The sequence below is a fragment of the Triticum aestivum genome, chromosome 1B (genome assembly GCF_018294505.1).
Source record: "Triticum aestivum cultivar Chinese Spring chromosome 1B, IWGSC CS RefSeq v2.1, whole genome shotgun sequence".
Lineage (NCBI taxonomy): Eukaryota > Viridiplantae > Streptophyta > Magnoliopsida > Poales > Poaceae > Triticum > Triticum aestivum.
In genome coordinates, this window is record NC_057795.1 from 545,439,251 (window position 1) to 545,453,749 (window position 14,499).

The 14,499-nt window shown below is 46.5% G+C and overlaps 1 protein-coding gene across 1 annotated transcript; it reads right to left on the reverse strand.

The window, feature by feature from the left end:
- Nucleotides 1–9,023: 9,023 nt before the first annotated feature.
- Nucleotides 9,024–12,231, reverse strand: LOC123094371 (cation/H(+) antiporter 15). The gene is made up of 4 exons (XM_044516394.1): nt 11,747–12,231; nt 10,677–11,675; nt 10,194–10,590; nt 9,024–10,094 (listed from the first exon to the last, which is right to left on the reverse strand). The coding sequence occupies exons 1-4, from the start codon at nt 12,020–12,022 to the stop codon at nt 9,199–9,201; spliced, it is 2,568 nt and encodes an 855-aa protein (XP_044372329.1). The 5' UTR covers nt 12,023–12,231; the 3' UTR covers nt 9,024–9,198.
- Between the last annotated feature and the right edge of the window lie 2,268 nt (nt 12,232–14,499).

A 14,499-nucleotide genomic window follows, 5' to 3' on the forward strand; every position in this document is an offset into this window, starting at 1 on the left:
GTAAGCTCGCGCTTTAGTTCTAGTGTTTAGATATGTTCCTAGAGAAAATATAGTTCAAAGTTGATAGTAGCAATTATGCGGACTGGGTCCGTAAACTAAGGATTGTCCTCATTGCTGCGCAGAAGGCTTATGTCCTTAATGCACCGCTCGGTGTGCTGAACCTCGAACGTCGTCTCTGGATGTTGCGAACATCTGACATACATGTTTTGATGACTACATGATAGTTCAGTAATGTTAAACAGTTTAGAATTGTGGCGTCGAAGACATTTTGAAACATCGCGGAACCTATGAGATGTTCCAAGGGATGAAATTGGGATTTCAGGCTAGTGCCCACATCAAGAGGTATGAGACATCTGATAAGTTTCTTAACCTGCAAACTAAGGGAGAAAAGCTCAATCGTTGAGCATGTGCTCAGATTGTCTGAGTACCGCAATCGCTTGAATTGAGTGAGAGTTAATCTTCCATATGACATAGTGACAGTTCTCCAAAGTCACTGCCACCAAGCTACTAGAGCTTCGTGGTGAACTATAACGTATCAGGGATAGATATGATGATCCTTGAGCTATTCGCGATGTTTGACACCGCGAAAGTAGAAATCAAGAAGGAGCATCAATTGTTGATGGTTAGTAAAACCACTAGTTTCAAGAAGGGCAAAGGGGAAGTAGGGATACTTCATGAAACGACAAATCAGTTGCTGCTCTAGTGAAGAAACCCAAGGTTGAACCCAAACCCGAGACTAAGTGCTTCTGTAATGAGGGAACGGTCACTGAAGCAGAAGTACCCTAGATACTTGGTAGATGAGAAGGCTGGCAAGGTTGACAGAAGTGTGTATTGGACATACATTATATTAAATGTGTACTTTACTAGTACTCCTAGTAGCACCATGGTCTAGATACCGGTTCAGTTGCTAAGTGTTAGTAACTCGAAATAAAAGGCTACGGAATAAACGGAGACTAGCTAAAGGCAAGGTGACGATATGTGTTGGAAATATTTCGAAGTTTGATGTTATCAAACATCGCACGCTCCCTCTACCATCGAGATCAGTGTTAAACCTAAATAATTGTTATTTGGTGTTTGCGTTGAGCATAAACATGATTGGATTATGTTTATCACAATACGGTTATTCATTTAAGTAGAATAATGGTTACTCTGTTTATTTGAATAATACCTTCAATGGTCTTGCACCTAAAATGATTGGTTTATTGAATCTCGATCGTAGTGATACACATGTTCATGCCAAAAGATATAAGATGGTAATGATAGTACCACCTACTTGTGGCACTGACATTTGAGTCATATTGGTATAAAACGCATGAAGAAGCTCCATGTTGATGGATCTTTGGACTCACTCGTTTTTGAAAAGTTTGAGACATGCGAACCATGTCTATTGGTATGTACGCATGAAGAAACTCCATGCAGATGGATCGTTTGGACTCACTTGATTTTGAATCACTTGAGACATGCAAATCATACCACATGGGCAAGATGACTGAAAAGCCTCGTTTTCAGTAAGATGGAACAAGAAAGCAACTTGTTGGAAGTAATACATTTTTATGTGTGTAGTCCAATGAGTGCTGAGGCACGCAGTGGATATCGTTATGTTCTTACTTCATAGATGATTTGAGTAGATGTTGAGTATATTTAATTGATCAAAAACAAGTCTAAATTATTGAAATGTTCAAGTAATTTCAGAGTGAAGTTGAAGATCTTCGTGACAAGAGGATAAAATGTCTATGATATGATCATAGAGATGAATATCTGAGTTGCGAGTTTGGTACACAATTAAGACATTGTGGAAATTGTTTCACAACTAACACCGCCTGGAACACCATAGTGTGATGGTGTGTCCGAACATCATAGATGCACCCTATTGGATATGGGGCATACCATGATGTCTCTTATCGAATTACCACTATCGTTCATGGGTTAGGTATTAGAGACAACTGCATTCACTTTAAATAGGGCACCACGCAATTCCATTGAGACGACACCATATGAACTATGGTTTAGAGAAACCTAAGCTGTCGTTTCTTAAAAGTTTGGGGCTGCGACGCTTATGTGAAAAGTTTCAGGCTGATAAGCTCAAACCCAAGCGGATAAATGCATCTTCATAGGACACCCAAAAACAGTTGGGTATACCTCCTATTTCAGATCCGGAAGCAAAAGTGATTGTTTCTAGAAACGGGTCCTTTCTCGAGGAAAAGTTTCTCTCGACAGAATTGAGTGGGAGGATGGTGGAGACTTGATGAGGTTATTGAACCGTCACTTCTACTAGTGCGTAGCAGGGCACAGGAAGTTGTTCCTGTGGCGCCTACACCAATTGAAGTGGAAGCTAATGATATTGATCATGAAACTTCGGATCAAGTCACTACCAAAAACTCGTAGTTCGACGTACTACTTCAGAGTGGTACGTAATCCTGTCTTGGAGGTCATGTTGCTAGACAACAATGAACCTACGAGCTATGGAGAAGCGATGGTGGGCCCGGATTCCAATGAATGGCTCGAGGCCATAAAATCTGAGAGAGGATCCATTTATGAAAACAAAGTATAGACTTTGGAAGAACTACTTAATGGTCGTAAGGCTGTTGGGTACAGATGGATTTTAAAAGTAAGACGGACAATGATGGTAAGTGTCACCATTAAGAAAGCTCGACTTGTCGCTAAGATATTTTCCCACAAGCTCAAGGAGTTGACTATGATGAGATTTTCTCACTCGTAGCGATGATAAGAGCCTGTTGAAATTATATTAGCAGTTACTGCATTATTTATGAAATCTTGTAGATAGGATGTCAAAACATTGTTTCCTCGATGATATTCTTGATGAAAGGTTGTATGTGATACAACCAGAAGGTTTTGTCAATCCTGAAAGATGCTAACAAGTATGCAAAGCTCCAGTAATCCTTCTAAGGATTGGAGTAAGCATCTCAGAGATGGAATATACGCTTTGATGAGATGATCAAAGATTTTGGGTTTATACAAAGTTTATGAGAAACTTGTATTTCCAAAGAAGTGAGTGGGAGCACTATAGAATTTCTGATGAGTATATGTTGTTAACATATTGTTGATCAGAAATGATGTAGAATTTCTGGAAAGCATATAGGGTTATTTGAAAAATGTTTTTCAATGGAAAACCTAGATTAAGCTACTTGAACATTGAGCATCAAGATCTATAAGGATAGATAAAAAACGCTTAATAGTAGTTTCAGATGAACACATAGCGTGACAAGATTTTGAAGGAGTTCAAAATAGATCGGCAAAGAAGGAGTTCTTGGCTGTGTCATAAGGTGTGAGTATTGAGTAAGACTCAAGACCTGACCACGGCAGAAGAGAGAGAAAGGACAAAGGTCGTCCCCTATGCTTTAGACGTAGGCTCTGCAGTATGCTATGTTGTGTACCGCACCTGAAGTGTGTTTTGCCATGAGTCAGTTAATGGATACAAGAGTGATCCAGGAATGGATCACATGACAACGGTCAAAGTTATCCTTAGTAACTAGTGGACTAAGGAATTTTCTCGATTATGGAGGTGGTAAAACGGTTCATCGTAAAGGGTTACGTCGATGCAAACTTTGACACTAATCCGGATGATTCTGAGTAGTAAACCAGATTCGTATAGTAGAACAGTTATTTGGAATAGCTCCAAATAGAGCATGGTAGCTGCATCTACAAGATGACATAGAGATTTGTAAAGCACACACGGATCTGAAAGGTTCAGACCCGTTGACTAATAACCTCTCTCACAAGTGAGATATGATCAAACCCCATGGGTGTTGAATTCATTACAATCACATAGTGATGTGAACTAGATTATTGACTCTAGTGCAAGTGGGAGACTATTGGAAATATGCCCTAGAGGCAATAATAAAATGGTTATTATTGTATTTCCTTGTTCATGATAATTGTCTATAGTTCATGCTATAATTGTATTAACTGGAAAACGTAATACATGTGTGAATACATAGACCACAACATGTCCCTAGTGAGCCTCTAGTTGACTAGCCCGTTGATCAATAGATGGTTATGGTTTCCTGACCATGGACATCGGATGTCATTGATAACGGGATCACATCATTAGGAGAATGATGTGATGGACAAGACCCAATCCTAAGCATAGCACAAGATCGTGTAGTTCGTTTGCTAAGAGCTTTTCTAATGTCAAGTATCATTTCCTTAGACCATGAGATTGTGCAACTCCCGGATACCATAGTAATGCTTTGGGTGTACCAAACATCACAATGTAACTGGGTGTCTATAAAGGTGCACTACAGGTATCTCCGAAAGTGTCTGTTGGGTTGGCACGAATCGAGACTGGGATTTGTCACTCCATATGACGGAGAGGTATCTCTGGGCCCACTCGGTAATGCATCATCATAATGAGCTCATTGTGACTAAGGAGTTAGTCACGGGATCATGCATTATGGAACGAGTAAAGAGACTTGCCGGTGACGAGATTGAACAAGGTATTGGGATACCGACGATCGAATCTCGGGCAAGTAACATACCGATAGACAAAGGGAATTATACACGGGATTGATTGAATCTCCGACATCGTGGTTCATCCGATGAGATCATCATGGAACATGTGGGAGCCAACATGGGTATCCAGATCCCGCTGTTGGTTATTGGCCCGAGAACGTCTCGGTCATGTCTGCATGGTTCCCGAACCCGTAGGGTCTACACACTTAAGGTTCGGTGACGCTAGAGTTGTTATGGGAAATAGTATGTGGTTACCGAAGGTAGTTCGGAGTCTCGGATGTGATCCCGGACGTCACAAGAGTTCCGGAATGGTCCGGCAGTGAAGATAGATATATTGTACGAAGGGTATTGGAGTCCGGAAGTGTTCCGGGGGTACCAGGCTATGGCCAGCATGACCGAAAGGTGTTTCGGGAGCCCCGGCAAGTGTTGGAGGGCCTCATGGGCCAAAAGGGAAGGGGCAAACCAGCCCACTAAGGGGTGGTGCGCACCCCACACCCTTTCCCACGTCATTTGGGGAGGTGAGGCGCCTCCACCTAGCTTGGGAGGCAATCCTCCACCTGCTTGGCTTGGGGGGCAAGTCTCCCTAGGATTTTCCCTAGGGAGATCCAATCAGCTTGGCCGCCGCCCCCTAGGGGAAACCCTAGGGCGCCTCCCCCTATCCCCTTGCCCCTATATATAGTGGAGGGGTGGGAGGGCAGCCGCATCTCTTACCTGCCCCAGCCCTCTCCCTCCTCCAACACCTCCTCCTCCTCCGTAGTGCTTGGCGAAGCCCTGCCGGAGAACCACGAGCTCCATCACCACCATGCTGTCGTGTTGTCGGAGTTCTCCCTCAACTTCTCCTCTCCCCTTGCTGGATTAAGAAGGAGGAGACGTCCCCGGGCTGTACATGTGTTGAACGCGGAGGCGCCGTTGTTCGGTGCTTAGATCGAAACCAATCGTGATCTGAATCGCTACGAGTACGACTCCTTCATCCGCGTTCTTCCAACGCTTCCGCTTAGCGATCTTCAAGGGTATGAAGATGCACTCCCTCTCTCTCTCTCTTGTTGCTAGAATCTCCATAGATTGATCTTGGTGATGCATAAAAAATTTTGAATTTCTGCTACGTTCCCCAACAGTGGTATCAGAGCTAGCTTTATGAGTAGTTTCTATGCACGAGTAGAACACAAGTTGTTGTGGGCGTTGATGTTGTTCAATATGCTTACCGTTACTAGTCCTATCTTGTTTCGATGGTATTGTGGGATGAAGCGGCCCGGACCGACCTTACACGTACACTTACGTGAGATAGGTTCCACCGACTGACATGCACTTGTTGCATAAGGTGGCTAGCAGGTGCTAGTCTCTCCCACTTTAGTCAGATCGGACTCGATGAAAAGGGTCCTTATGAAGGGTAAATAGAAATTGGCATATCATGTTGTGGTTTTGGCGTAGGTAAGAAACGTTCTTGCTAGAAACCTATAGCAGCCACGTAAAAAACTTGCAACAACAATTAGAGGACGTCTAACTTGTTTTTGCAGCATATGCCGTGTGATGTGATATGGCCAAGAAGGATGTGATAAATGAAATATATCTGATGTATGAGATTGGTCATATTCTTGTAATAGGAATCACGACTTGCGTGTCGATGAGTATGACAACCGGCAGGAGCCATAGGAGTTGTCTTTATTTATTGTATGACCTGCATGTCACTGAATAACGCCATGTAATTACTTTACTTCATTGCTAAACCGTTAGCCATAGTAGTAGAAGTAATAGTTGGCGAGACAACTTCATGGAGACACGATGATGGAGATCATGATGATGGAGATCATGGTGTCATGCCGGTGAAGATGATGACCATGGAGCCCCGAAGATGGAGATCAAAAGGAGCAAAAAGATATTGGCCATATCATGTCACTATTTGATTGTATGTGATGTTTATCATGTTTATGCATCTTATTTGCTTAGAACGACGGTAGTAAATAAGATGATCCCTCGTAATAATTTCAAGAAAGTGTTCCCCCTAACTGTGCACCGTTGCGAAGGTTCGTTGTTTCGAATCACCACGTGATGATTGGGTGTGATAGATTCTAACGTTTGAATACAACGGGTGTAAGCCAGATTTACACAAGCAAAACACTTAGATTGACTTGATGAGCCTAGCATGTGATTAGATGAACTTAATTATCATGAACATAGTCAAAAAGGTCTTTACAAATTATGTCGAAGGTCGCGATTTAGTTCTACTGTTTAGATATGTTCGTAGAGAAAATTTAGTTGAAAGTTGATAGTAGCAATTATGCGGAATGGGTCCGTAAACTGAGGATTGTCCTCATTGCTGCGCAGAAGGCTTGTGTCCTTAATGCACCGGTCGGTGTGCTGAACGTCGAACATCGTCTGTGGATGTTGCAAACATCTGACATACATGTTTTGACGACTACATGATAGTTCAGTAATGTTAAACGGTTTAGAATTGTGGCGCCGAAGACGTTTTGAAACGTCGCGGAACATATGAGATGTTCCAAGGGCTGAAATTGGGATTTCAGTCTAGTGCCCACGTCAAGAGGTATGAGACCTCTGATAAGTTTCTTAACCTGCAAACTAAGGGAGAAAAGCTCAGTCGTTGAGCATGTGCTCAGATTGTCTGAGTACCGCAATCGCTTGAATTGAATGAGAGTTAATCTTCCATATGACATAGTGATAGTTCTCCAAAGTCACTGCCACCAAGCTACTAGAGCTTCGTGATGAACTATAACATATCAGAGATAGATATGATGATCCTTGAGCTATTCGCGATGTTTGAGGATATCGCTTTTTTAGGAAATGCTTCATCATCTTGGCATGCAATCAGTTGTGGCTTAGACTTGCTTAAGAGAGGTCTCGTCTGGAGGGTTGGTAATGGTGACAATATATAGGTCTGGCGCAACAACTGGATACCACGCCAGTTCTCTTACAAGCCAATTTCTTCCCAAGGAAGGTGTCACATATGCCTTGTATCTGAGCTGCTCAATGCCAATGGTTCATGGAATCTGGAGCTCCTACGGTCATACTTTCATCCGTGCGATGTTGCTAAAATTATCAAGATCATGGCCTCACCGAGACTAGAATTTGATACTTCTCGCATGGGTCCAGGCAAGTATGGTTCGTTTTCAGTTAAAAGTGCATATGATTTGGCCTTTGATGGGTTGCATAAAGCCAACATGGCCTCTTCAAGTTTGGTCCCAGGTTTTAGCGTAGCAGCTGGTCCATGATATGGTCTTCAGATGTACCCCCGATAGTGCGTAATTTCTCCTGGAGGGTATTGACCGATTCACTCCCCACTTGGAAGAACAAACACAAGAGAAATTTGGAACTATCAATTTTTTGTCCTATATATATATGCTATGGAGCCGAAAGACGATTTGCATCCGTTTTTCCATTATCCTTTAGGCCGAGAATTATGGAGAACTATGTTAGAAGTTTGGACACTGCCGGTTTTGGAAGAGATTGAGAACAACGGGAAAGAGTGGTTATTTCATGTGTTGGATCCACTATCTGATACTGAGCAAAGTATGGTTCTTATGACTTTGTGGCCCTGCTGGCGTATTCATAACGAGGTTGTGCATCACAAGCCACCACCTCTGATGGAAGCATCTAAGAGATTTCTAGTTAGCTACTTGGAATCTTGGTTGGCCTGAAACTTGATCTATGTGATGATCCTCAGAACGGCAAGTCAGTAGTGATATATAATGTTGCAGCAAGTAGCTCACATAGACTGACGACACCTTGCCCCACGTCCTGGACACCTCCAAATCAAGGATGGACTAAACTGAATACAGATGGGTCCTTGTCTCCTGATGGCGCGGCAGGGGTTGGTATGGTTCTTTGTAATGATCGCGGGAAAAGCATATTCTCCTTATACATACAGGTATTCTCTTGTCGTGATGCTTTGGAGGCGGAACTCTGTGCGTGTATGAAAGGTATATACCTTTTGCGGAGCGACGCCCCAATTATCATTGGGATGAACTCCATTGTTGTTGTGAAGTTGATCCAAACTCGTGACCTGTACAAATCGATCTATGCCTTTGTAGTTAAGGAGATTAAGTACCTGATGTCTCTTTGTGATTGTCGTATTATTCATGTAAGTCAAAACCAAAATAAAATTAGCGATAGTCTAGCAAATTTTGCCAGAACGGAAGGCATAACAAGGACTTGGCTTGGTTCTGGCCCTCCTGTTGCCCTCGAGCTGCTCTAGCTGATTGTAACAAAATTTTCTCACCCGCAAAAAAAGAAGGGAGCAGAACAGAAAAGAAAAAAGAGAGAGAAATTTCTAGGGAGTACCTAGAACTCATCTAGATGAGATATAATTTGGTCTCATTCACTTTTAAAACAAGAACAGATACAACCCACGTCAACATACACGCATCTTATAGCATCACATCCAATGGCTATAAAAGGTGAATGAGACCAAATTATATCTCATCTAGATGAGTTCTAGCAAAACTGAAATTTCTATGCAGGACACCAACACAAACAAAACTTTTGGCTAGATAAAAGGTGAATTTACACTAGGGTTCAACTACAACCTTCTTCTCATTACAAAAACCAAACGGTACAACCGTACAAGGTCTACATAGCAGAAAACACAAGAGTTAATCAGCTAGAATTGTACACACAACACGACCATCGATCCAGCGAACTCCCTAAAAAATCGCGTGCCTTACTCTACTGGTTAATTAACCAAGATCCAATTAATCAAGAGCTATCGTGTCAGAAGCCACCGCGGCCCACCAACTGGTATCCACCGACCCCCATCGCCGGCCGCTGGTTGGCATTGGTCACGTACTGCCGCACGGGGTCGTCTGCCACGGGCATCGCCGGCTGCGCCGTGGTGAGCTGGTACTGCTGCATCACCAGCACGGACACCATCTTGGAGAACTCGGACGACACCAGCAGGTCCCCGATGGGCCCCAGCTCCGGCGACTCCATCCAGTCGGACAGCGCCGACGTGAGCGGCGAGCTCTCCTCGCCGGGATGCCTGCCGACGATGTACAGCTCGTGCGCGTTGCCCAGGTTCCGGATGGCCGCCATGGTCTCCTCGCTGTTGGCCACCACCTGCTCCACGTACATGATGGCCTCGTTGCCCACGTTGCGCGACCGGAACTCGTTGAGGTACTCCTCGTCCATCTGCCGCTCCGTCTTGGGCACGTCGGGCACGATGGTGATGGCGCGCGAGCCGGACGGCACGGACGACGGCGGCGCCACCGCCGGCGGCGGCGCCGTGTAGCCTGGCGGGATGAAGCGGACGATGGCGAGGCAGACGCCGGGGTTCTCGACCATCCGCCACGCGTAGGCGAGCCCCTCGCGGTCGTCCGGCCCGCCGAAGAAGAGGAGCGCCAAGCGGTGCACGATGGACAAGCGCGCCGCGGGGGCGCTGAGGCCGCGGTCGACGAGGATGCCGACGGAGCAGGGCGCCGAGGTGAGGATGCTCTCGTTGAAGCCCTTGAGGGCGGGGTGGATGGGCTCCATGCCGCCGTCCACCGTCTGCTGCTTGTGGAACGGGAGCACGATGAGGGACACGTGCTTGTCCTCCGCCAGCACCGACACGTCCTCGTGCATCGTCTGGTACGGCGACACCGCCGTCAGCGCCTGGACCGACACGCCGGCTGCTCGTGGACAATGCATTCATGATTCACTTCACGTCACACGTCGTTGCATTGCATCGATCGATCTCAACGGAAGGCATGAGGGGGTGCACTACTGACCGACGCTCTCCTCGTAGTTCTCGAAGGCGTTGAAGATGTGCTCGCTGGCGCTGGTGCTGGCGCTGCGGTTCTGGTTGGCGGCGGTGTGGTGGGCGGCGAGCATGTTGGATGCGCGGCCGGTGAGCTCCACTAGGTGGAGCGCGTAGATGAATAGGGGGGAGCGCTTGCTCGGGTTGGAGAGCTCGAGGAGGGAGATGATGGACGGCACGTTGCGGGTGGTGTGCACGCACGCCAGCATGCGCAGCTCCGCGTCGTGCTTCGACCGCTGCAGGTTGCGCCGCTTGTACCCGACCAGCCGCCGCGCCGGACGGTACACCGTGGTCACCACCGGCGTCACCAGCGCGGTCATCGCCACCGACACCAGCACCATCACCGCGAACGACTCATCGTCCAGCACCTGCAACCACAACACCGATCGATGTCACGTTAATCTGGTCGCGTGCGCCTGCTGTATAATCTGTGCGAGAGAGATCAACAAATCACCTGCTTGTCCCTTCCGATGTTGAGGACGATCATCTCGACGAGCCCCCTGGTGTTCATGAGGAAGCCGAGGGCGACGCCGTCGCGGAAGGTCATGGTGTAGGAGATGGCGATGAGGATGGTGCCCATGATCTTGGCGAAGCTGGCCATGACGAACACCAGCACTAGGAGCCCCGCGGTGACCGGGTCGCTCACCCGGGTCACGTTGGTGCGGAGGCCACTGATGGCGAAGAACAGCGGGAGCAGCAGCCCCATCACGAAGTCCTCCAGCTTCTCGATCAGCACCACGCCGAGCTCCCCGCTCGGTATCACCAGCCCGTACACGAACGCGCCGAACACGGAGTGGATGCCGATGGCGTCCGTGCACACGCCGGAGATCATGACGCCGGTGAGTATGAGCGTGACCTGCACGTCGCTGATGGTCTCGCCCTCGGGGATGCGGCGGACGATCCACCACATGACCGGGCGCACGACGTAGAAGCACGCCAGCACGAACGCCACGCCGGAGAGGAGCACGTAGAGGGAGGAGAACGGGGTGCTGTTCACGTCGGAGATGGCGATGGCGAGCGCGAGCAGGATCCAGGCGCACATGTCATTGACGATGGCCGCGGACATGGCGATCTTGCCGAGCTCCGAGTTGAGCAGCTTGATCTCGGCGAGGATCCGGGCGAGCACCGGGAAGGCCGTGACGGAGAGCGCGACGCCGAGGAAGAGCAGGAAGGAGGCCTGGTGCACGTTCTTGGACACCTGGTGCCGGAAGATGAAGGAGGTGGCGGTGCCGATGCAGAAGGGCAGCGCCATGCCGGCCACGGCGATGATGACGGCCTTCTTGCCGGAGCGCTTGATGACGTTGACGTCCATCTCGAGGCCGACCAGGAAGAGGAAGTAGAGGAGGCCCAGGTGCGCCACCGTCTCCAGGGTGAGCAGGCTCCGCCCCGGGAACACCGTGCCCGCCCACGTCCCGACCTGCCCCATCACCGACGGGCCGAGGATGACGCCGGCCTGCAGCACATACGTACGTGCGTTGAGCAAGCAAGCAGAATTCTCTGAATCAATGGAGACACGACATGTACGAGGATCTCAGCGATGACGCGGGGCTGGCGGAAGGGCTTGAGGAGGAGGACGAGGAGGCGGGTGGTGCCGACGATGACGGCCGTCTGGAGGATGAAGATGGGGAGGGAGAACTCCAGCGGGTTGACGCCCTCCCAGATGCCGTACGTGGTGACCTTCATGGGCGAGTAGCACACCACCGCCGCCGCCGCCGCGCCGGAGCCGGTCACTCCGACGGCGGCGGCGGCTTGCTCCATCGGCGCCGTGACATCGCCACCGCCGGGTAACGTGTCGGTCATCTCGGCGCATGGGACGACGCCGGGTTCTCGTGCGTGAGCGCGGCGCTCTGCTCCCTTCGGCCTTCGCTCGCTCGCGCGCGCGCGGGCCGCGGGTCCGCTGGATTTCGCGACAGAGGAGTGTGGCTGGTTCACGAACGCGGTGGAAACGGTCGAAGTGAGAGAGAGCGAGAGAGAGCGAGCGAGCGAGCGAGCGAGAGAGAGAGAGAGTATGGGCGCGCGCGGCGGTGAGTGGGACAGCTGCTAATTTCGGCCGGGGGGTTTGCGGTTCTGCACGGCGTAATTGTGACCACCCGTTTACGTTACACTACACTGAGTTTAATCCATTAGCTGCCGGTACTCGTGAGTACACTTGAAAATGCAAGACAGATGGAGACGGGTCCTTTTTGTATCGCGCCCGATTAAACGCTTGAACAGTTTTTCGAAGGCGTAACTTCTTTTCGAGAAATGTAGTGACATTCTTTTAAGGGAGTACCTAGAACTCATCTAGATGAGATATAATCTGGTCTCATTCACTTTGAAAATAAAAACAGATATAACCTACGTCAGCACACACGCATCTTATAGCATCACATCCAATGATTATAAAAGATGAATGAGACCAAATTATATCTCATCTAGATGAGTTCTAGCAAAACTGTTCTTTTAAAACCATGAGAACAAAACATTTACATTCCCCAAACGTTTGGAAATTGCTTTTGGAGGCCGAGCTCCATGGAGGCCTTCAAATGCAAAACTCAAAATTCATGAAAGTTCATATTTTTATATTCAAAAAACCTCTGAAAAAGACACAGAGATAGATGAAGGCATAATGCACAAAAAATATATAAAAAATATGGAGCTTTTTAACACATGATACTATTCATCATTCCAGGAAAAACGCTTGTGTTATGCCGGCTGATGCGCGCAGGACATCGTCCGCCTGTGCTGCCGTCCGATTAAACATGATCGTACTGTGCAGCAAGCCACCATGTGTGGATCCACACGTGTCTGGATTGCAATGTCATTGGCGTTCCTGAGATATCGTCATTGTTGCAGAGGTGAGTTTCTAAAACATCATTGTTGTTGCAAAGGCACGTTTTTAAACAGATTGCATGCACCCAGATTGCAATGTCGCTGGTGTTTCTGAAACATCGACGTTGTTGCAGACGCATGTTTTCTAAAATGTTGTTGCATAGGCGTGTTTCTGAAATATCGTCCTTGTTGTAGAGACACGGGTCTGCGAGCTCACGGGATCGCAACATCACTAGTGTTGTTGAAACATGGCTAGTGTTGCAATGCTTACAACATCACTGATGATACACGGGGCAAGGTGGACGTTGTGGGCCACTTGATTAAGCTTGATCTGACGGTGGGGGAGGCGGCGGATAACTAGCTAGGAGTTATCCGCCGGCGGACGCGTAGCATGGCCCTCTCCTTTCAGACCATGAATTTATATTTTTTGTACAGGCCGCATTTTAACGTATTTCATTCTGAAATTTTTACCCAACATACACCTCACATCTTTGCTTACTCGTAAATTTTTTTTTTCAGATTTTTTTAAACCCGAAAATTTTGAATTTATAAAAAATCGGCCTGCATGGAGGCTGAGATCCAAAATGCCATTTTACAATATGTGGTGAATATTTTTAATTATTCTTGCTGAGCGCGAGACCTATATTTCACTTTTTTTAGGTTTGCTATATCTCACTTAGGCCCCACTTGGAATAGGGGTAAATTTATACACCCGTATTACTTTTACAAGTTTATTTCACCAGCCATGTGTGATTTCCAACTGGAAATGAAAACTATCAATTGAGATCTGTATCTTTTACAGGTGTAAAGGTGTGGAAAGCGACAACCCAATCAGGCCCTTATAGCGAGTATAGCTCCCTGAAGAGTCCGCAGGTACGGGCCGGCCCATTAAGGCGTTTTCTCGCTCGGTTGCTCACACGTTCTGTGGATTGTTTTTTTCTTTCCCGTACAATGGTTGCATTGGTCCGGTTTTATTGTTTTCTCTAATTGTTTTGTTTTGTTTTTTCTTCTATACCTTTTGTTTTTCATTGGTTTTCTTTTGTTTATCATTTTCCGTTGTTATAAGTGTGGTCTTCTGTATTTCGTTGATTTTATTGTTTTTCTCTCTTTCTTTGTTATACATTTGTTTTTTCTTTGTTTCCATTTGTTTTCCTCACTTTTTATTTTTGTTGATTTTCATTACTTTTATTTTTTGCTCAACACATTTTAAATTTTTAACTACAAATTAAAAAATATATACATCAGAAACAATTTTTATATAAATGTTAACATTTTTTAAATAATTGATTTATTTTTTTGATAACTCATATTTTTATGTTTTTCTAATACATGTTTAATATTTTTTGAATACATGATTAATATTTTTATAATTAATGATCAACATTTTTTCATACACATTATTGGCATTTTTCAAATAAAATATTAACATTTTTTAATACATGGCTAATTTTTTTGTAGACATATTT

Excerpts from the sequence above, each read along its gene's own strand:
- LOC123094371 (XM_044516394.1), bottom strand. The coding sequence starts at position 12,022 with ATGACCGACACGTTACCCGGCGGTGGCGATGTCACGGCGCCGATGGAG. Across the intron at positions 10,591-10,676 it reads ACATCGGAAGGGACAAGCAG|GTGCTGGACGATGAGTCGTT; the intron begins GTGATTTGTTGA and ends TTGTGGTTGCAG. Across the intron at positions 10,095-10,193 it reads GAACTACGAGGAGAGCGTCG|CCGGCGTGTCGGTCCAGGCG; the intron begins GTCAGTAGTGCA and ends GTCCACGAGCAG.